Here is a 24,098-nt window from a genome sequence, read left to right as displayed (position 1 = left end):
CCAGGGATGTAGCCAAGGGGGGCCCGGCCCCCCAAATGGTTTCCTGGCCCCCCAAATGACTAACTTTTAAAACATCGTAGTAAAATTATCTCGCTTCATTCATTTAAAAGTAACAAAGTTTATTGACAATTAATAATTTATGGTAAAATAGCATGGAGAAATATTGTTTTTCTATACCGATCGAAAAATAGTATAGTATCTCTTCCTTATACCGTTCGAAAAATAGGATACTTTCTTGTGACAGCAGATTACACAATTTACTGCGATTTATATTTGACAGTTTTAAGACAAACGTTTTAACAAGGTACTACAAATACAGCCATAAAACAAAGGTACTAAACTGATTTGTAAGTACAGTGTATTTTATATGCTTTAACGTGTTTTAAAAGACATAGAGGATGGAAAATTTGGTGAGAAACAATGCTTTTATTCAATTTGGATTTCATTCGCTCTCTTTTATTTCTACTCAGTGTAATAAAATAATTCTGTTTTGTTTTAGTCACGAATAATAAATAAATATTTTTGTCAGGAAACCATTAAGAAATTAAGTGAAATTTCAAAGAAAATCAATCTTGTGTACATAGGTTCTGTATACAAGGTTTTAAATTTAAATATAAAGGTAACCAATAAAAGTTTTGTTGCTTTTTCACCCACCACCTTCGAACATCGATATGTCACCTATGTCACCTATGGAAGTCATAAATAGTCCCCATCAGCATCAACGACCTTCTGAAAACTCTCTGGAAAGCCATGCAATCCAACGCGGTAGAACTTGGTGGGCCGTGAAACGAAGAAAGTATGAGGTGCATTTTGGACTTTTACTAGGGATTTGAACTGGCGTCCTCTAAGGTGATTCTCCAAAGAATGGAACAGGTGATAATCGGACGGTGCAATACCCGGAGAATATAGTGGTTGCAATATTGTTTCCCATCCAAGGCGGAAAATGGTGTCCTGAGTCATCCTAGCCACGTGGGACTTAGCGTTGTCCCGTAAACGAGGACCCATTTGCAATTCAGAAGTGATGGCTCCAGAGTTTTGAGTTTTTGTTCAGCACAGCTCAACTGCTGACAGTACACAGTTGAATTGATACTCTGACCACTGGTAGCAGTTCCCGATGCACGAAGCACCAAACACACAAAAGGACCTTCTTCTGGTACAGTGCTGGTTTCTGCTGTTTTGAAATAGGTTCATGGGATGTTAACCAATGTTGACGGCGCCGTGGAGCTTCGTATAGGACACATTTTGTATCACATGTCAACGCCCTGTCCAGAAATGGCTCCGAAACAATAAATAAACACAGGTGACTGCCGCGTTGCCTTCTGGCCCATAGTCAAAATATGAGAGACCCATCGAACCAACTTGTAGTGCTTCACAAGTTGATGGATGTGCTGCCGAATGGTTTCACCACATTCTGAATTGTAGTCCCAGTTCCTCTTTGTACATGTGTTGGTCTTCTGGCACGTGGTGCTTTCGGGTGTTTCGTCATTGTTCTTAAACTTGTTAAACCATCGCTGCAATGTCCGCGTCGTCACGACACCCTCACCAAAGGCCTGGCATATCTTCTGTCACGCTACAGCGGTGTTTGACCTCCATTTGAACTCGTTCAGCATACATGCTCTTATGACGCTCTGCGGATGTCCCATGTTCCCTCTGTCTTTACGCAAGTTCACGGTGTGTCTGAATTGCCACAACCAGGTAGTATGTTGGATATACCCACACCAACAACTGACGTTCGCCTTATCTCCACTCGCATTCAACTCACAGTGTGAGGTCCAATTGAACACAGACCTCCACGAAAAGGGACAGAACTTTCTTGGTTACCTTTATAGTTATGCACAAAAGTATAGCGTTTGGTCCCGGGCAGTAGTTCTTGATTAAGCATAATAAAAACTATATTGAATATAATTTATGGATAATAATAATAATAACAATAATAATAATAATAATAATAAGAAGAAGAAGCTAAAATAGTGTTCTTAGTCTTCCAGAAGGAAACCAACATTTTTCCTTCTTTCAGGCCTCAAAAACATTAGCAGCAACACATTTTTTTTTGACTTTGTACATTGTAGCTGGCCCCCCTTCAAAAACGACGGGCCCCCCCTACACAAACCTGCTGGCTACACCCCTGCTTGTAACAGACATTAAACACAACGGCTTCCATTTTCCATCATCATCAACTAATGATCTCAATTCCAAACTTCCTCAAATCAGGGGTTTACACATCTATTTCTATGGCAACGTTTACATTAATACATATGTAAACGTGTATATACAGGGGTTGGACAAAAAAATCTAAAACGTTTGCAAAAGTGTGAAAATCGTACCTAGTATGGTGTGGGGCCTCCTTTTGCGTCCAAAACAGCTTGATCCGACGTGGAATGGACGTATACAGCTCGTGACTCGTGGTGTGTGGAATTTTGTACCATTATTTCTCCAAAACATGCTCCAGTTCCTTAAGGGATACTGGTGGAGGGTAATGAGACCGAACACACCTTTCTAACTCAGACCACAATGGCTCAATGATGTTCAGATCTGGTGATTGTGGGAGCCAGGGGAGGTGTTATAGCTTCTGGTCATGCTCCTCAAACCATGATTTCACCGTTTTTGCAGCGTGACAGGGTGCCAAATCATCTTGGTAGATGCCATCACCATCAGTGAACAATATTTGGGCCATGGGTAGAACCTGGTCCCCCAAAATGGCCTTATACGCCTTAGTATTCATCATTCCATGCAGGGCTATGATAGGACCTGCGGAAAACCACGATATCACTACCTTACCATAACAGAACCACCCCCATGCTTTACAGTTGGAAGCAGACAATGTTTCATAGGCCTGCGACTGTGTTCTCCATACGTAAACACGACCGGTTGTTGGAAATAAGGTGAAGGTAGATTCATCGGACCACATTACGTGTCTCCCATGCTCATGAGTCCACGCCTTGTGGTCCTTGCACCACTGGATACGCCTCTTCGCATTTACTGCTGTGACTAGGGGTTTGCGATAGCAGCCCTGCCATGAATTTTCATTTTATGAAGTTCCCGTCGCACTGTTTTCGATGAAACCGGGTTCTGTAGGCCGGAATTGGGTTCAGACGTAATTTTCATTGCAGTGGTCTTCTTTTTAGCTGCTACAATCCGTTTTAATGCCCTCCGGTCCCTATCTGACAGGATTGTCTTTCGACCACTGTTGTGCTTTGCAGACGTCGTTTGCCCATGAATTGTGTATGCCCTGGTGACATTGAACACAGTGCCTTTCGATCCCCCTACAATATTCGCCACGGTTGCCACTGAAGCTCCAACCAGACGGGCACCAACGATCATGCCTCTTTGGAAGTCTGTCAGGTCGGCCATTTTACCGCACCACTTTCACACCACAACACTCGCAGGTGAACTGGTTACTTCTGACGGAAGAGGAAGGTCCACATGACACATTGAAAACATAAAACGATCAGCAACCGCAACATGTGTTGTACAGTGGAGGGCCAAACTTACTTGTCCTGTATGAAGTGATTTTTAGATTTTTTGTCTATCCCGTGTATACAGGGGCGTCATTTGGGGGGGCAGGGAGGGGCATTTCCCCCCATAGTTTGAGATTTGTATAGATTTTATCAATAGAATAGTAGTAAGTCAGTGAAAAACGCGAAATTTTACATATATCAAGGGGTCTTATCCCCCCCCCTCCAAGCCAAATCTGAAATGACGCTACTGCGTGTATCAAGACTATGAATATAGTCCGCCAATTTTTAATAATCATCGGATTTTCTGGTTGAATAATTTTGAAAATATCCCAATTAAAGATATCAAATATGTAGAATACTATAATGCTAAAATGATAGAAATTTACATAATTTAGAAAAAAATCCTAAGTATATGCATTTCAATGGGTAACAAAATTGGGTCATTAGTATCACTACGTCCATATGTAAGCTAGTCAGATCAAGACATGATGTGCCGGACGTGTGGGATTTTATCAAGGTGAATGTCAAAGAGAGTTAACACAGGGGCGGCTCGCAAAAGAATAAGAAGTGGTATGGGATCGTGAAGGTTCGAACACAAACTCTGGAATTTCTTTTGTATACTTATTTTCCACTAGTAATTTGTTAAATACAAGTTTATATGCGTATTGAAAATAGTTACAGAGGACTATTTACAAGAAAGTTCACAAATCCTAAGATTTGGTGATAAACACGTTATATCTATTAATTTGACGGTAAGTCAATCGAATTCTATTAGAGGTTTAAAAAGTACAGGTACGGACTAAAAGAGGCGAGAAAGGACTTGGTGTCCCTCCACAAATGCGATCCAGTACTTGAACAATTGGTAAATGGTGACTTATACACTTCAGTTGGTTTTGTTTAAGTCTTATCTTGGTCCACTTTGTAACTATCACCAGCTCTGCGGATGTACATCGAAATTTTAGGGTGCGTGTGGTGAACAGTCAGTTGGCCCAAGCGCCCCAGGCACATGATCATTGAACGTGAGGAACGTGGTTAACTTCTTAATTTTGTGAACCCGGGGTGACTAGGAAGCTCCGAGGTCCCTAGGTTGACGCCAGAATGTCGCTTCTAGAGGCTAAAATACCTTTAGTTTGTCAACATAATGAGAACTTACTAGCATTATTTATTACTTTGCTTGTTTCGTTTATTAAAGAATTAAGCCTATAATGCCTATGTTTTTGGGTTACATGAATAAGTGAATGCCTCATATATGATTCTAGTATCAGAATTCTGATACATATGTACTGAACTTTGCATTGATCTCTTGACATGGTACGTGCTAGGAAGAAAAGAAAAGAAGAAAACAGAATTGAGTAATTTGACGTCAATATCATTTGGCCTACGATCCAGAGTCGGTTCTAGGCATTTCTTAAGTGTAAGCAAACAATGTTTCAGCGCACCCACCTAAATGATAATAGTAGAATAGAAAGTTGTAATACACAAAACGTCTTCAAATAATTGTTACAATTGCAAATTTCTTATATATTTGTATTCTCCCTATGAATATTAACGAAAAATGGCGAAATTATAACTAATTGACTGTGGATGAATACTGAACAAAGTTCCAATTTTAATAACATTTTTTAAAAATAAATACAAGACACAACTAGGATGCGTATTTAAGATGTATTTTGACAAGTACAATTAAAACATAAAGGTCGAAACAGAATAAAATTCATGAGCTTCAAGTGTAACATTAACACAGGTTTGATTTTGACAAAAAGGTATGTTCTTATCTATATATTTATATGCTAGGTTTATATGTTTGTCTCCAAAGAAAAGTTTGTATGTTTTTTCCAGCCCTTTCAACAATGAGACCTCGAAAACCCCAAGTGCTAGAAATGTGCCGTTTTCGCTGGTCAATTCCAAATTTTGTTTAGATTGTCCAGTTTTATTCAGATTTTAAAAAACCGTGTCGTTACTGTTCTATTCAACATTTTAGGGGCTGTTTTGAGCCTATAAGATTAACATTGTTGCAGGCTGAGACTACAGTGTTAGGCAACCAGTAGAGAAGTTACGTATGGCGGGTTGACGGACATTGCAGGCGCTGTGCTTAAATCTGAATGGCAAAACCTGTTTCATGCTGGCAACTTCAAAGGCGTCAAGAGACGCAATGAGGCGTACTCGGACGGATATGGATTTATTAGAAAAAAATATTTCCACATGATATCGTGCTACTTCTACAAATTTGCTACAAACTCACTCCAACATCTATACATAGCAATTCACGTCCTTTGTGACAGGGTTGGCTGGTTTAAACCAAAAAACGAAAAATGTTCGTAAAAGTGTAAGTGTTTGTAAAATCTTGATGAACACACATTTATGGGTTATCACGTATCACTCCCGTATATTATTCGTATTATATTCAGACCTAAATTCCCCATTACTCAAAAAGATTATACCACAAAAGCAACTTTTTTGATATAAGTTTATAAATGTTTGTTTTGTGATTTTTTTGTAATTATTATTGCTATGTAATTGCAATCAAAGAAAAATTCTAAATATTGTTTCGTTTCAATGTTTACTATTTATAAAATATATCGAAATGCCGTACTTTGTGTGTGTGTGTGTGAAGGGGGGGGGGTCATACAGACCCAACGATAGGCATTTAGTGAAATGAGAAGTATATTTGGTATCTATTTATGTATAAATGAGTCTGAACCAAAGTGGACTCAAATAATCCGTATCTTTATTCAATTTTCGTACTGATATGCAAATTAAGTCGTTGTATTTCTTTAATTTGGACCAATAAAAGTCATTGTTAACTAACTTGAACTAAATTAGTTCTTCTGTACTCCGTAGTACTTTGAAATTGTCCATATGTAATTCTGTATAATGGTTTCATTTGTGCAACTGTTTATCTTTTTGTCCTTCTGAAATGACTCTTGGCAGTTATATTAAGAAGCATGTAAAGATCAGTACAACGTATTTTTATCAGGATTCCTTCGTGAGTGAGTTGGCAGACGTATCGCATTTGTGGCCAATTAGTCCTGGTTCCGAGTTGTTCAAATGGAGGATAATTTCTCGGATGTAACTCGAGAAGCGGTTTTTATTCCGCTTTAAGCTTATGTGACTCCTTCCAGCATAACCCGGTTGTTGCATAATAACATCAAGGGGAAACGAACTTATTTCTGTCCATATATATGATATGAATATATAGAGCAAATTATTTAAAGCAAAAAAAAAAAAAAAAAACTGGTTTAACCAAAAAAACTGGTTTAAACAAAAAAAAAACGATTTTTTTTGTTTTTTCAATAAAAACCATGGATTTTGCCAACCATGCTTTGTAAATCTCCTATCCTTCACTTGTGTGAGTAAGGAGACATGCACGGGGGGGAGGGGGGATTCATGGTTAGAACGATGCGCTGAGTAGACAGCGCAGGTTCAGCTAGTGTTTCATTGAAAGCATATTTACGTAGTATTTTCCAGTGATACGATTATGGTAATTAGCTTAATTTCTCATTTTCTTTGTGACTGAAAAGTTCATATTATAAAGACAATTTCCTGGCTTTGAATTCGGCAGAATCTGTTTATTATTGCATCCGTATCCATTTCATTGAGTATTTCATTTTCAATTACCATCATAGGTAGTCCATTTAATGTTCTTGAGATATAGTTGATCTCAAATATTTTTTTACTAATTTTAGCTGAACTTGTTTAATACACAGCAAATGACAAAAATATGTACCTTAATCGATATTTATTTTGTCTTCGATCCGGTGGCGGAGTTCAAAATCAGATCCCACTGCAAAAAATTCTTAACCCGCTCCCGCGAAAATTCTTTTCAGGGTCTCTTAGGCCTATAAAACAACTCATTTCTTTCATGTCTCTTTCCAACAAAGACTTTCGAAATCAGGCAGTGGATAACACAATATAACTACAAGCAGTGGGACATTCTCCTTTGGGTCCGAAGATGTTTCGGAGTAGTCTACAAAATGCAAATAATTAGGACTATTACCTGATATCTAAAAATATCGCCCCATCTGTATTTAATACGAGTGAATGGATTGATAACGATTGTTACACTGTTATAATACTGTACAATGAGCATACTGTATGCAAATGCTGCTGTTATTCACAGTGAGAGCTCTTTAAAAAAGTGTTACTTATAATCCTAACGACCTTTCGTTTACAGTCTCGATTTCGACTAGTTTACCGATCATACAGGGTGGTAGGTAACTCCACCGAAAAACTTTGGGAGGTGATTCCTTATATGAAATGAAAGAAAAAGTTCTAATTAACATGGGACGAAAAACGTCTCCTTCAGAGTTATGAACCGCCGAAAATTCGAAAATTCATGTTTCGAAACGCTCTGCCTTAGGTACTACAGGACCGATCCCAAGCGGTTTAAGGAATTACAAAGGAACTAGTATGCGCTCTATCTAAATATCTATGTTCTACCGTGGTCCGTTCGGCGAAACGAACTGTAAAAAGGAAATTGAAGTATAGGGATACTCCTTTAAGTACTAATGGCGCGTTCATTTCGCCGATAACGGAGGGTGGTAAAACATGGATATTTAGATAGATCGCATACTAGTTCCTGTGTAATTCCTTAAACCGCTTGGGATAGGTCCTATAGTTTCTAAGGTAGGGCGTTTCGAAACATGATTTTTCGAATTTTCGGCGGTTCCTAACTCTGAAAGGAGACGTTTTTCGACCTATGTTTATCAGAACTTTTTTCTTTCATTTCATATAAGGTATCACCTCCCAAAGTTTTTCAGTGGTGTTACCTACCACCCTGTATATGCATATACTGTGTGAAAACAATTGTATTCAAACACGTTTTGAAATACATTAATTTTAACTTAATAATTAAATTATTGCAATCAAGTAGAATAAACTTACAGTTTCAAAAGTTTTGCAGATTCTACATTAACAGTAACTGGTATTGAAAACTCCCCCAACCTCAACATTTGTATGATTATCCTCTTTCGAAATTTTGTCCAGAAGTCTAAAGAAACTTTTTAGAGCCTTCGCCTGCCTCTCAAGTTTCGTAGCTTTCTTTTTCGATAAATGCTCCATTTGGTTTATTTGTCGTCGGCCATTATTATTACACGAAAAACAAAATACTATTGAAAAGTGAAAACACACATCATTATACATATATATAAAAAAAAAGACTCAGATAGAAACGAAAATATTTAGTTGATTTTGAGTTTAACGTCCCGTTCAGCAGCGAGGCTATATGAGACGACCTACTGATTAACGTGGAATCCGAACCACATGATCTCCTGCCGGGAGTCGAACCCGGTTCTCCCACGCCAAAGGCGAACAAAAATATTGACGAATGACAAATGGACAAATAGACATAACAAAGTGAGCATTAAGCAGTGGACAGCGATTATGAGCGAGTGATATTAGGAACTTCAGTTAAAATTTCTCTCAGAAATGATCAAAAATTCCATATGTACCGCCCGTCTTTTCGTAGTATTTCCCCCCCCCCCTTCCCTGAACCAATGGACTACAAAAGTCTAGTCGCTTGAACTTCGATTATATGCATTTCATTTACGCTGATCTTTCTCAACCCTTAACTGTGGTTGGCGGGACCGAACCGCTATGCGAAGACACTGTTCATGACAAGGCGGAGCACCCTTGAAGACATTTCTGTCTACTGTTATAATGCCACCCAATCCATAAGCAACATTTGCAGTTGACTTCCTTTTGTTTGTTGGTCCATTCCTATTTCAAAGACATATTTGGCAATGATATTCTTTAGCAAGGTCGCGGAAGGGTTGTTGGGAGAGGAATGAAGAGTCTGTTACATATGACCGGTTCCATTTCAAATCGTCCAGGCAAACCAAAATTGGTCCCCATCATAGTCTCAGATTTCATTTATTTTTTTTATATGGGATCTACATGCAATATTATTAGACCCATATTTTTTCTTTTTGCTGAGAAAAATTTTTTCTTCGATATACAGGCTTCCAAAATGGCTGCCCTCCTCTCGGATTGCTCTAAAAACTGAAGAACATGTCAAATTAAAAGTTTTGTTGTAAGGAAACGAGTGTACTTAATAACATAATCGCAATAGCAGGAAGAGTATAAAGTTGTATGTTTCGGTGGAGGGCCAAAATTCGTCTATTGGTCCAATAGGAATCATGCAATTCACTCGCAATGTTGCCAACTTTGGTGAAATTTTTGCTAACTTCAAACATATTTTTTTCTGTCCTCACGAGCAATATCAACCATCTGCTTCTAGCATCGAAATCTACTCCATAAGGTCTCTTGAAAATATAAAGGACTTACGTTTCTGATTATTACATCCCACGTTATAGCATGATGAAAAGCTGAAAATTTCATTAAGACGCCATGTTTGGACGCCATTTTCTCAAAAACCCCACCTTTTAAAAATCTGAATTTTTTACATGTATTGGAGAAGTACCTAAGTATTTAATATCCGTTAACCGTTCATGCGGCTGAAGCCCCTAACATTCGCAATTAATTATTGAAATTTCGATTTTTGTACTTGGAATGTAAATATTTCCTATGGGCATTTAGGTCCTATACACAAGGCGATTTGAAAGGGAGTATGAAAATTTTGAGAGATGAATCCTGACATCAAATCCAGTAGAAAAGTTCCTATAAACATGAGTCGAATTCAGCTTTGTTTTCGAGTTACAGGGTTTCCAACTCGGGACCCAAAATAGGCTTGGGACAATGGAAAATAAAATATAAATTTCGTGTTAAATCAGAACTATGTTAAAGTTATGATGAAGTTCAGAAAGTTGATTTGTATCAATATGATGATTTTTACGTGCGTTGCAATTCGGTAAGCAGTGTTGCCAACTTGGTAGAAGTTTGTTTCCAAATGACACTACGTGGTTTTTGTTTGATATTTGGTATTCATTAAATATCACATGAAGCACAATTTTCCCCACATCACCACAGTTTTCGAAAAATTACATGTATTTCATTAAAGGGTTTTATCTCGTGCGTTATTGATAGTTTGCAACATTAAGTGTGAAATTCACTTGATGTTTGCCATCTTTAGTAAAACCAAAATGTCGAATAAAAACTACGTCTGTGTAAGTTGTAATAATAATAATAATAATAATAATAATAATAATAATAATAATAATAATAATGAAGAAAAGAAGAAAAAAATGTATTTTTTATTATTGCAAAACCTCTCGTAACAGTACACATTAAGTTCGAACTTGTTCAAGAAGTTCTGCTGCAACCACGAAACAGTTTATTACGTGATTCGGTGTCGTGAACATCGTCCTAGTGTTCTCTGGAACCATGAAAACTGTTTTCGCTGATAACGTGGCATTGTAGTGCACTAGTTACAGTGTTTGTATGAATAACAATGGAGAAGTCCTATTACAGTAAGGGCCGTATTAAGTGTGTTGATTATTCTAAAAGACATAAGATAATTGTGTACAGAAAGAATTCTTGACAAAAATTTTATCTTGCGGTAAAATATATGTATTGTGTACAGCGCGTCTGCCAAAACGTAGTATTAGGAGAGGATGATTATTTCTGTAAAGGATGCTTTGAATATTTACCGTGAATAACGTGACTGTGTGTGAGATGTTGGTGACCACGAAAGGTATAAATATGAAATTATGCATCAGCAAGATAAAGCATTTGTTCTTCTGAATGTAGTTTTGGAAACCATTAACCAGACAGTTAACATGCTAAACATGGATGTGTCGCCATTAAAACGGCCGTTATCGGTGAAACCTAGACTACGGTGAAGGATTCACCTCTCAAAATTTTTCATACTGCCTTTCAAATCAATTTGTGCACAGGACACAAATAATCATCCTACCCTAATAGTACGTTTGGGCAGACACGCTGTACGCAATCCATATATTTTACCGCAAGATAAAAATTTTTGTCTAGAATTCTTTCTGTGCACAATCCTCTTATAGCTTTTAGCATAATCAACACATTTAATACGGTCCTTACTGTAATAGGACTTCCCCATTGTTATTCACACAAACACTTAACTAGTGCACTATAATGTCATGCTACCAGTGAAAACAATTTTCATGGTTCCAGAGAACACTAGGACGATGGTCACGACACCGAATCACACAAACTATCAATAACGCACAAGATAAAACCTTTTACTGAAATACATGTAAGTTTTCGAAAACTGTTGCGATGGGAAATTGTGCTTCACGTGATGTTTACAATCATTAATGAATACCAAATATCAAATAAAATCCACGTAGTGTCATTTGGAAACAAACTTCTACCAAGTTGGCAACACTGCCAACCGAATCGCAACGCACGTAAAAATCATCATATTGATACAAATCAACTTTCTGAACTTAATCAAAGCTTTAACACACAGTTTCTGATTTAACGCGAAATATATATTTTATTTTCCATTGTCCCAAGCCTATTTTGGGTCCCGAGTTGGAAACCCTGTAACTCGAAAACAAAGCGGAATTCGACTCATGTTTATAGGAACTTTTCTACTGGATTTGATGTCAGGATTCATCTCTCAAAATTTTCATACTCCCTTTCAAATCGCCTTGTGTATAGGACCTAAATGTCCATAGGAAATATTTACATTCCAAGTACAAAAATCGAAATTTCAATAATTAATTGCGAATGTTAGGGGCTTCAGCCGCATGAACGGTTAACGGATATTAAATACTTAGGTACTTCTCCAATACATGTAAAAAATTCAGATTTTTAAAAGGTGGGGTTTTTGAGAAAATGGCGTCCAAACATGGCGTCTTAATGAAATTTTCAGCTTTTCATCATGCTATAACGTGGGATGTAATAATCAGAAACGTAAGTCCTTTACATTTTCAAGAGACCTTATGGAGTAGATTTCGATGCTAGAAGCAGATGGTTGATATTGCTCGTGAGGACAGAAAAAAATATGTTTGAAGTTAGCAAAAATTTCACCAAAGTTGGCAACATTGCGAGTGAATTGCGTGATTCCTATTGGACCAATAGACGAATTTTGGCCCTCCACCGAAACATACAACTTTATACTCTTCCTGCTATTGCGATTATGTTACTAAGTACACTCGTTTCTCTAGAATAAAATTTTTAATTTGACATGTTTTTCAGTTTTTAGAGCAATCCGAGAGGAGGGCAGCCATTTTGGAAGGCTGTATATCGAAGAAAAAATTTTTTTCAGCAAAAAGAAAAAATATGGGTCTAATAATTTTGTATGTAGTTTCTTATTTTAAAAAATAAACTAAATCTGAGACAGTCGTGTGGACCACCCTGGACGATTTGAAATGGAATCACTCATATGTATTTTGTGCATATAGTTTGGTCGTGGAAAGAATGCCACCGTCTTTAGTTGTATTGCCCTAGTGCTTGATATAATATCTATTTAAAAGCGAATTTTTTTTCCATTTTATCTCATACTCGTAAAATCTCTCTTTCTCTCTTTAAAAATATCTTTCTTAAATCTTCCTTCGCCGCGGGAAATTTTCCTCAAACTACCACCATTTGTAAGCGTGGCATTGGCGCCAGTTGATGTACGAGTCCATTTGAGTTGTAAAGGGACGTTTTACAGCCAACCACGCAAAGATTCGGCTTTATTGTCCTTTTTATGTATTTTGTCTGTACATATTTATTTGAAGCTATTTGGAATTTTTTTTCTCATAACATTTTCTCTAATAAAATTCAAATTTAAAACACAAAATTCCTTTTCCACTTTAGCGCTCTCTTCACTTGGCGCCTCCTGCAAACGCGTAATTCAAGATCCGGTCCTGCTATGATCTGTTCTTATGCTGATATGTTGTTGTTGCTCACGTTCAATAACACAACTAAATCTTGGAGAGAGAAAGAATCTATATTCAAATACCATACGAAGAAACGAAAACAGAAAATAATAATAATAATAATAAAGTCACCTGCTCATCACCTAGTTGTACCACATAGGTAAGGAGCTGTGCGATGCGACAATGACTAACTAATTGAGATAAACGAAAAATTGAACACATTAAATAAAATTATTAATACAACAGATTATGACAATATTATTTAAAAACTAAGACTGTAGAGAAAATTAAAAATGAGATTCCTACACTCGATTTCTGATAACCAAGTCCTATTCATAATTTCGGTTGCTTGGGATGAAACTTACTTATTCATTCTTGAAATCCTCAATTCCTCTTTGACTTCTTGCGTAAGTATTGGTGATTGGAATCTTGGTTGTGTTTAATAGTTAAAATGCATCCGTTAAGTAGTTTTTCAAAGTTATAAACGCTTGACATGGATTGAAAGCTACATAGTTCTTCCTGTTATGTTTTTATACAGATCCGTTTCTATACTAGATTTATTGATAGAATAGCATTAAAAATAAATAAATAAAGTACAGGATACCTATATGCGAGCATTTGTCTTTTTTAATTTAATTGTTCGTTTGTATTTCCGTATATTGTCCTAAATTCTGATATCCATTGAAACGATATACACCTCAACATAAATGTGAGATCTATGAGTTGAGAAGTAAAGCACTACTATGTATAACTGTCAGCACTAGTTTTATATAATAATGCGTACAAAGAATGACTAAGAAAATGTTCTTTGAATTTCCTCCTTAATAAATACATTGAATTTTCTCCTTAATAAATGCATAAAAATTAGTTGCACTGTAGTAGATAAAAATTAGTTTCACTTTCAGAACATCATCTCAAAAATACTATTTTACTGTATAAGTACGAGAAAATTGCAAAGATTCAAGGTGGATTAATTTAAATCAGTCCGATTTAAGTCACGATTTAAATCGCCTGATTTTTTAAAATAGTTGATTTAAATCAAATTCCAAAATAAATTAATTTGAAGTAAAAGTAAGTGAAATCCCGTTTCTGTTCCGTTATTTCGATTATGGAAGATAATAATCATAATACGAGACGCAGATTTATGTAGAGCACAGTATGAAAACCAGTGTTTCGTGCAGATGATGATAAGGGAAAATCCCATTTTGAACGGGTAACGAGGTAATCCTGCTTTCTTCTTTTCGTAACTCGTTAACTTTTCCACCGGGGAAATCACCATCGACATTTAAGACGAAAATTAATTGTGTGCGCGTCTGTTTGTTCCCAGATAATAGTGAAGTATTTAGGGGGATCCGATTCCCTCTCCAAAACATAATAATAATAATAAATATAAAATAATAATTTTATAACTTTAGTCGAAATTTGAGTATTTTATATTTATTTCGCGCCGCAAGCTAGTTCTGAACCGCCCAGTTTTTATTTTTATTTATTTATTTTAAATATATCCCTGCCACATATCAATAACTTTTGTGAAAAAAGTGCCTTGTTGATAAACGTTGCTGTACTTTTTCCTTAATTTTAAGAAACATTGGGATTGAAAAGGTTAACCATTGGGGATTAATTCAAAATTCAACCCCAATACTTTTACGTAAATGGCATAATTAACATTTAATACTAATTCCTAATGTTTTTCTTCAGTTCGCGGCTTGTATCACGAGGAGAAAGATGTGATTAAAATCAAGAAAAATATTTTTTAAAAAATCATGATTTTTTTCACCCTGCAAAGATTGCATTTTTTAATAGTATTATTATTATTTTCGTTGATACCTTGTGTTTAGATAAATCTGTTAGAAGTAAAGGTGAGATGATGAATACTTTTGGTAATATACATTATTGCATTATGTGTCTATGAGATGATTTCTCGACTAAGATTTGAAACGAAGTTAAAATACATTATCTCTGTTTTCCAGTTTGCAGAATACGTTCCTCTTGAACGTCCATCAAACTATAGCGCAGGGAGGTCTGTCTCAGCAACTGTAACTGCTAAAATCGAGTACAGTGATCAGAGTGCAGAGGACGAAGATGAATCAGATGAGGACTCTGATAGTGATTGTGATTCATCTCTGTTTAAGAGGAACAAGGTGAAAAAGGCCAAGTTTAAATGTGATACTTTTGAAACTGTTAGGGAATCTCAAAAGAGCGTAGATAAATTTAAGATTTGGAGCACCGAGCTTCAAGAGGCTGCCCTTACAGAAGGCTTAACAACTAACTGCGAGTTGAAAAGTGAAACTTTCGAACGAACTAGGGACGTTGAATCATACAACTATAATTTACCTTATTTACTAGGTGAACGACCTTATCCAAGCAAACCTAATTACGTGAAGAAGCAAAATAATTCTTCCGATTTCAGAGATAGTTGCAGGTATTCTGAGGACCAGGATATCAAACCGACAAATAAGAGAAAATTTCACGAGCGAAAATGGATGAACCATCGACAGCGTAGAAAATGGCCCAATCCCGTTGTTAAGGAAGAGCTTGTTAAAGAAGAACAAAACATGCTGGTTCCTCGTGAACTTTTGGACTTAACAGTGACGGTTGAGAACACAGATGAAGAAGTATCGTGTGACATTGCAAACAAGTTGTGTGAACCTAAAGAAGATCTCATAGGTAAGCTTTTAAGTATTTTGTAATACGTAACATTTTTGCATTGATACAGAACGTACAATATAATTGGCATCTTTTTAGGTTTGATTTTTATTTTTAAAAGTATTAAGTTATCATTTGCTCTTCCTTAAAGAAAAAGATGGTTTCCTGTAACTAGAGTATATACAATCTATGTAAGACGTGAGCATTTACATGTCTCCTTCTATCAGTGTATAAGTAACTTTTTGTTGGAGGAAATGTACAGATGGTTATTGAAATAATGGAAACACGTGTAGCTTGCAGGAAGTAAGATGTGTGAGGTGCTAACACTTAAGACAGTAGGTGAAGCACGTAGGCGTGTGTTGAAGCAAGCAGACGGTGGTGATGCAGAATGGGAGATCTCTGTGAGTTTCAAAGAAGCCAAGTTGGAGGTGAGCGGTTGGAGGGCGTAATTGTGTTAATTGTTTCGCGAGAAACAGCGTCCAAAAGGATGGCAGCCTACAGAACTCGACGTCGACGAAGAGTAATAATTGACGAAACAGAAACTTTTTTTTCAATAACAAGGATCGCCTAGCATTGAAAAAGAATTGTCACCAAGGACCGTAGAGCCAATACTGTAAAGTTGTCTGTGGAATTCAGTCAGCACCTATTAACAGAATAACCTGTTACAGTAATCACAGTTCGACGTGAATTGCATAACCTGAACATCTACGGTTGGATCAGTAATGTGATGGGGCTATTGAGATTTGTAATGTTGGTATGCTTCTTTGTTGAGCCATTAGTTCCATATTTGCATCACCGTGGCTGCATTTCATCCAACATGGACACGTATTTCATGGAAGCGTAATTCACCGTCTCGATACACCACGGTTGTCCAGCGATCAAAGGCAGAAAACTGCTAGTATGCCTACAGCATTTCCCGACGAGGTTTAATTTTATGTCGAATCTCACCAGCGTCAAATAAGCATATTTTCATTACGTAACTCCGCAACTCTTTTCTCTCCTCGGTTGCTGGTCATCCTTTGGGACAGTCACCCAAAATACATACCAAAATACAAAATACATACCCAAATTTCGTCATACAATTTACCGAAATTTTGATACAGTGTCTAAACCGTTCTGTAGGTATATTAAATGCTTTGTAGGTACAGTAAACGACAGATTCAGAAGTTCTTTCACTGCTGAATACTGAAAAAATAAAACCAATAATATTAGACTGCACGAATGTACACATTCGTTCCACTCAATTTTGTCATTGAATGCACGAAGAAACATGATATTAGAGAATATGGTGTCTGGTTTTGTGTTTAAAAAAAATAAAACTATTGGAGTGTTACTTAAATAGTAGCGTGTTTCAGTTCAAAACCAAGTTTTACTTTACATACAGACACGAGACTTCGCCACGTATAGTTTCTTACCTCCTTTTCTTTTAGATCGTAAAGAAACCCTCTTGAAAAGGAAATATTCCTCAACTTTAAAAACTAATGGTTTTGTCAGTATAAGTGTTTTTATATACCAGACTGTTAAAAAACAATTGACTGCTTACAGTAGAAAAAACTGGTCTGCATCATCAAGATAATTTCTGTCAACGATTCACAAGTGTGTCAAATTTAGTCTCGAAGATGCATGACTCCCGTGTTGCGGTGAAGTCCCAGAAAACACATTCGACACCATTTCTATCTTGGAACACACACTTTTAGGAAGGGCTGTCTTAGTATTTAATCATAGAATTTCTCCACAAAACAAGTGACAGAATAAATTATTTTGCAAATCAAAATTTAAAAATGCTGAAATCAATTTTGTGAATTTTCTAAAATAAAAGTTTTTGTACGCAAAACAAAACAGTCTATAAGTTACTGGAAATTTAACATTACCAGGTATTTAACATATTTGATTGTGTTCGTATAAAGAAAATGTTTGTACTTTTCTTGGAATATGCTTTAGTTACCTTCATTTACCATAGAGTTGTTTTGGTTTTATCGAACTGCGCCTAAGAGTGATTATATGAAGGGTATGGGGAAAAAAGAAGGAATGTCACAAAACTGCATTTTCGAGAAAACGGCGTTTTTATATTTTAAACCGCGTAAAAAAGAATAGGGTAGGCAAGCTTTTGCCCCTTTTTACATGGACATTTCGACATTTACGCATGCATAGCATATACTGTCAAATAGTACCAAGAGTCACCAACAGATATTACAAAGCACCCGATAAAGCACACACATGGACATTCCCTGTTTCTTCCCCTTACCCTTCATATGCTAAATATTCACATAACAATGTGTTTACAGTGTCATAGAATTTTGTCTTCTGCACATGGTAACAGCAAAATATAGTAGTTTACCGTCACATTTGAAATATCATACAGAATGAATCAAGGGCAGTTAATGTGTCGTTACAATTATAGTGGTATAATGTGGGGATGGGTAAAATAAAATTGTAACCATTCTGAGTTCGAGGTCTCTATTTGGGTGAACATTTATTTGTAACCACTCCGTGTAATCTGGTCACTGTTCGTGGTCCTAGTAATAAGTATTTTCCTGATACTTGAACTTACCTGGACAGGACGATGAAGGACCTCTCCAAGAAGAGATTACAAACTGTTTCCAAATCGCTCGTCGGTCTCAATAATGAGATGAGCATTAGGCGCCGAGAGGTTCGGGTGTCTCGTCTCGAAAACCTCACGGACGATCAGATGGTCATCCAGACCATAACGCACACAAATATGACTCATACAAACAACGAAAACACACTGGATTAAATGACATTATACTTATTTATTAGAACACTATTATATATATATATAAAGTAGCAAAGAGGAATGAACACAACACTGAACACTGAATATGTATAATAATTTTCGTCACGGAAATCACACTTTGCCCTTTTAAGGCAATATAGCCCTTATATATATATATATATATATATATATATATATATATATATATATATATATATATATATGAGATTATAATTCAGATTTCACGACAAATGCTTCTCTCACACCATTGACGCACTTGGGGGATTAGCACTGGGGAAAAGTTGTCTGGATCGTCCCACGATGAATCCAGTTGCGGCGCCGAACAATCCTAAAGCGTAAAGGTGATTCTTCAGCAAAATTAAAAAAAAAAAAAAAAAAAAAAAAAAAAAAAAAAGTAGAACGCTAATGTTGGAGGGCGCGTGTGTAACTTTTTAAACGCACAAGGTTCGTGAACCTGGGACTTCACTAGTTGGGGGCTAGCCGTAAGTAAACGTCCTTCACCGGCTAATAGCTTGTGCCCCTTAACACAAATTAATACTTGATTCACAACGCAACGTGCGTGGTGGCTGCGTACAATATCGCGGAGTCAAACTCTCTGAGCACCAAAGCTCAAGGTACGGGCTGCAGTGGTCAATTAAAGAGGGTTGGCAGTTCATTTCAAAAATCACTCAGTTAACTCACCTGTATGCACATACAAACAGAATATCGAAAAAAAATGTTAATTTTAGTCAACTGCCTGCAATGCACGAGACACGGCGATAACTCTGGCGTGAGAAAGTACAGATAACGAGCTACGAAACAACGCAGTTGGTGCCACTTTGGTTACTGGAACATCTGGTCAGCCCGTATTTCTCTAATCTATTGCAATGTTTCATAAGCGATTAAAGAAAACACTTAATTCAGTTCCCAATAACTACAGAATATATTCTGTGCATATAATAAGTCAGGGAGAAACACTGAAATGGTTCGTCACTAACTGAAATGTTCTGACCAAAAGCAATGTTTTAAATATATATATGAAAAAGCGATGAAAGACTTCTTTGTCCAATTGTGTGGGAAAGAAGCAATTCTCACCAAAGAAAGAACTTATATGCGTCGCAGAATAAAGTACAAATTGAAAATAATAATCACTGTCTTTACGAAATATACAGAGTATCCACAAAAAATCCTTCTATAACCTGGTAGCGGTTATAAAATTATAAAATATGTATCTGATGATGAATAATATCCAGATAACGAATATCCGTCATTTGAGTAGAGTTTCTGGATATACGTTGTTACAGTCATTGTTTATTTCCTTTTTAATATATATTTCCAAACAATTGTGAATACACGGACCAATTAAATATAACTGTTTTTAAACGTTTCTGTTATAGTAAACGATTGAAATAGCTCCATTGATTAGGATGTTCTGTCGAATGAAAATTCAGTATTCCAAAGTTAGGAACTTTATTACAGTGCCATATAGTTCGCTTGTGTCCAGAAGTTAAGGTCACCATGGAGAAGTGACACACGAATGAAGACGCGGACGGATACCGATTTGCAGATTCAAGCGTGTGGGAGAGATATCCAAGGACAACACTGAAGGTCAAATGATACAAACAGCAAATGGCGACTGTAATGTAAGGCACCTATTTCGTGCCGGTTGAACCTGTCGATTGCACTGCGTGTTTCCATATTGTAGATGAGGCCAGCGGGTTGCAGTCTGATATCCAAGGGTGTCTCAGACATATTCAATAGTATTAAGATTCGGAGAGCATGGAACCATTCCAAACGCCTGATATCTTCGAGGTCCAAGTATTCGTCACAACCTGGGCCCAATGTGGACGTTCATTATCGTTCATCAGACGAAACCTATGCCCATATGCACCACGGCAGAATCGCATATGTTGTTGCAGGATAACACCCATCACAGTAGCTTACGGAACCCATACAGGGGTGTCCGTAGCTCCAACATTATGCCACGTCAAAGCATATATCCACCACTACCATAACAATCTCATTCCACAAAATTGACAAGGTAAAACGTGTCTCTGGTTCCCGCTAGATGTACAGAGTTGGGAATCACTCTTCAGACTAAACCGGAACATGTCAGTGAAGAATATCCACTCCACTGTTCTTGGGTCTATTCACGATGGGTTAGATACCATGTTCAGGGGTCGTTACGGTGTTGTGATGTGAATGAACGCTTCTGAGGGATCACTTTACCTAAAAGCAACACTTCGTGCTTGATACACAATTTGTCGGGAAACTGGGTCCCAGAGGCTGCTACAAGCTGTAGAGCCGATGTAAACTCTCTCTTGGGAGAGCTGTTTTATACTATGATAAGATCCTTTCTTCATAACTGCATCTAGATATTCTATCCTTGCTCTTCCTTTTCCTAGTTTTCCTTCTGCCTTTCCCTCTATCAGCATGGTGATCCAATCGGAGTGCCGAATAAGATGGCTGGTTAGACATTATCGGGCATTTAATGCCAGATAGCGATTTTCCCATTGAGTTGCGGTACGTGGGCGACCTGTTCTATTGCCATTGGCTTTTGTCGTTCTCGTGTAATTACACCGAGTCACATTCAACCCCACACAACAGTTCCTTAACTTTGTCCCGTTTCTAGTTTCCAATGATACGGCCACATCCAATGTCGTCCAGATACCTTCTCTCATCTATGCTTCCTATGCAATTGATGTATACCTCTCCAATGAAACACGCCGTACTTAGTACAATTCCAGCTGTCTTATTTTCCTATTTTTTCCTATATTTTGGGAATTTGTGTATATTTGTCCTATGTTTTGATCTTGTCCTTCATTCCTATATTTTTCAGTGATTGAATTATTAAAAATACAATCCAAGGGCAATTCCAGTGATGATTTAAATTACTACATATTAGCAATGTGCTAAATGTGCCTTAGCATTGTTTTTCCTGTGAGACTAGTCACTAATTCTCACTATTATTTTTTAAATTTGCTTTTTCCTATCCGCCTATGTCCACTTTTTTCTTTTTCTATGTGCTTATTCTTCCCCAATGAAGCTTAGCTGAGGAACCTTGCCATGCTCCAGTTTCTTATAACGCACGCTGTGTTAGCATTTTGTTTCAGCAGTGTGTGCAGCAGTATTGGTTAGGCATTGAGGTGTGTTGGTATTCAGCAACATATCTCAACGCCTCCCAATATTGCTGTACATAATATGCAGGATTCCCACACGTTCTGGAAAACCTGGAAATAAAATAAAAGGGTGTCGTGGAAACGCCCTACAAAAGTTATGGAAAGCAGAAAAATGATGAAAATCCTAGAAATTATTTATGAATTGGAAATGTCCAGAAATTTGTGTTGTATAACAGTTGTTAGAAGTGTGTATAAAATTTGCAGAGCTATAATGAATGAAATGTTATATTTTTAGTTTAGAGGGAAATACGTTGGTTAAATAATTCAATGTTTAATTAGATTCAAATACTTCATTACAGAGAAATAAGTTATTAATCTTTCATTAGAAAGATATGAAGTAATGAAAAATACTGTCAAAATAAAGTTCATCTGTAAATAAAAGAACTAGAAGGATAATATAGGAAGGTAGAGAAATACTTAATATTTTTGCGTGCATTAATTGAATTAGACATGGGCCACTCGGACCACAAAAATTTGTTTTTTAATCAGTAAATCAAGTCATTTATTTCAATAAGTTTCATTTTTTTCTAAAACAATATAGCAGGTCTACTAATTTCAAAAATTAAAAGGTTATATATACTCGTATTCTGTATTAATCTAAATCTTGTTTCCAGTTGCCCATTGGGGCAAAGGGTGGCCTTTTCCTACAATGCATCTATATTTTTTCTGTGCTTTGGGGCATAATATTCTATTGTATAAACCAAACTGTCCTATATTTTTTCAATGTTCTGCCGAGAGGCTTGTTAGTACTTAACTACCAAGCTTTGCGTGTATCACCAGTCGATGATTAATCACGCTCGTAGAGGACACATGTATCACTCTCATAGTTGCAGTTTACGTCATTTGTGCGAGATGTGATATTTTGTGACATCCTCAAAATCACATTGCCTCTCTAGTTGTGTTTGGGTTTATATATATATATATATAAACTTAACTTTTGGACATGAGGGTTCATTTCCATTCCTTTTTCCTTCAGCATTAGTTAGTTGATCAGGTTTAAAGTCAGAATATTTTATAGTTATTATTCTTTATACAACAATTTTGAGTTTTCATCGGTACAAGAGTAATGTAAAATAATATACGATGAATTAATTACAATATATTTTTATTTACATAATATGTCTGGGTAGGAAGTACACTGAGTAGCATGAGTGTTTTATTAATATTTCAGTCAAAGTGGTGAAAAACGTTGGCAAAGAGAAAGCAATTGAATTATTCAATGAAACTAAGAAGATGGAGGCAGACGGTGGCTTATTAATACATGTGAGTAAAAAGAGAATGTAAAACGGTAAATAGGAAAGGAACTGAAGATACTTGTTTCAGGATGCATCCCTATTGAAAGAAGTTTGTCTTTAAACACACACGCACATACAAAAAAGTGCAATGATTGACTTCAAAAGTACAAGTCTAATCTAATCGAAACAAGTACATTCAGTTTTTCCTTTTACTGTCATTAAATGGTTTCCATCCATGGTTTTACTTCGATATGTGTATAACAGGAATACAGATAATAGCTTCGAATTGTAAGATTCTCACCAGGAGAGACAACCTTTTTAAAGTCTGAAGTGAAAATTAAGGATGATCAATTTGTACATATATAGGTATATAGATAGATGTAGGGAAGAGAAAATTATCATTGTTCGTGTTTTTTAAGTTAATACGAGAGGAAGATTTAAATTGATAGAATGCTACTGACCTTCCCAGGGTTTTAATTTTGAAATGTGTATTGTCATACGGTTTAGATAATGTTCACAACCCACCGTCCTTTGCTTTGTATTTTTATTTATTGCTAGTGCCGTGTATCGAATTTTAAGAAAAGTGTCCCAATTGTTCAAAAATGATGAACATGTTCGGAGTTCCCTTAGTGGAATTCTGTGATAACAGAAAAATTTCACTAAGCACTAACTGGAAGGTTTAATTTACGAGTATATTAAATACAGTGGACTATTTATCCTGATACGTTCCTGTAACGTGCAAACTAATAGATACAAAACGCTGAGATATCGTGTCTCGCAAATATCGACAAAGGGGCATTGTTTGACATCCTGCAATACAACCAGATTAACAGTGTTGCCAATCCAACATCATCATCATTATTATTATTATTATTATTATTATTATTATTATTATTATTATTATTATTATTATTATTATTATTATTATTATTATTATTATTGCAGATCTGTTTTGGAGTGAAGCATGGGAGCAAGTGCATAAACCTTAGTGAAAGTAGTTTTCACTGATTACAGCACGATTCAATTTCGAGTAAAATATACTTATTTTTTTTTTCGTAGAATCCGAATTTACAATAAAAAGTAAGGATCCTATTTAAGTTCTA

General features: G+C 36.3%; 1 protein-coding gene across 1 annotated transcript in view; it reads left to right on the top strand.

The window, feature by feature from the left end:
* Phax (phosphorylated adaptor for RNA export) overlaps positions 1-24,098 on the top strand; it is a 69,075-nt gene that overhangs the window by 32,944 nt on the left and 12,033 nt on the right. Inside the window, exons 2-3 of the mRNA XM_081745741.1 lie at positions 15,172-15,868; positions 22,932-23,023. Coding sequence (XP_081601867.1) covers positions 15,172-15,868; positions 22,932-23,023 — 789 coding nt within the window. The remainder of the gene's footprint in view (positions 1-15,171; positions 15,869-22,931; positions 23,024-24,098) is intronic.

Source organism: Thermobia domestica, chromosome 2, assembly GCF_964235325.1.
Source record: "Thermobia domestica chromosome 2, izTheDome1.hap1.1, whole genome shotgun sequence".
NCBI lineage: Eukaryota > Metazoa > Arthropoda > Insecta > Zygentoma > Lepismatidae > Thermobia > Thermobia domestica.
This window is presented reverse-complemented; position numbering and strand designations above follow the sequence as displayed.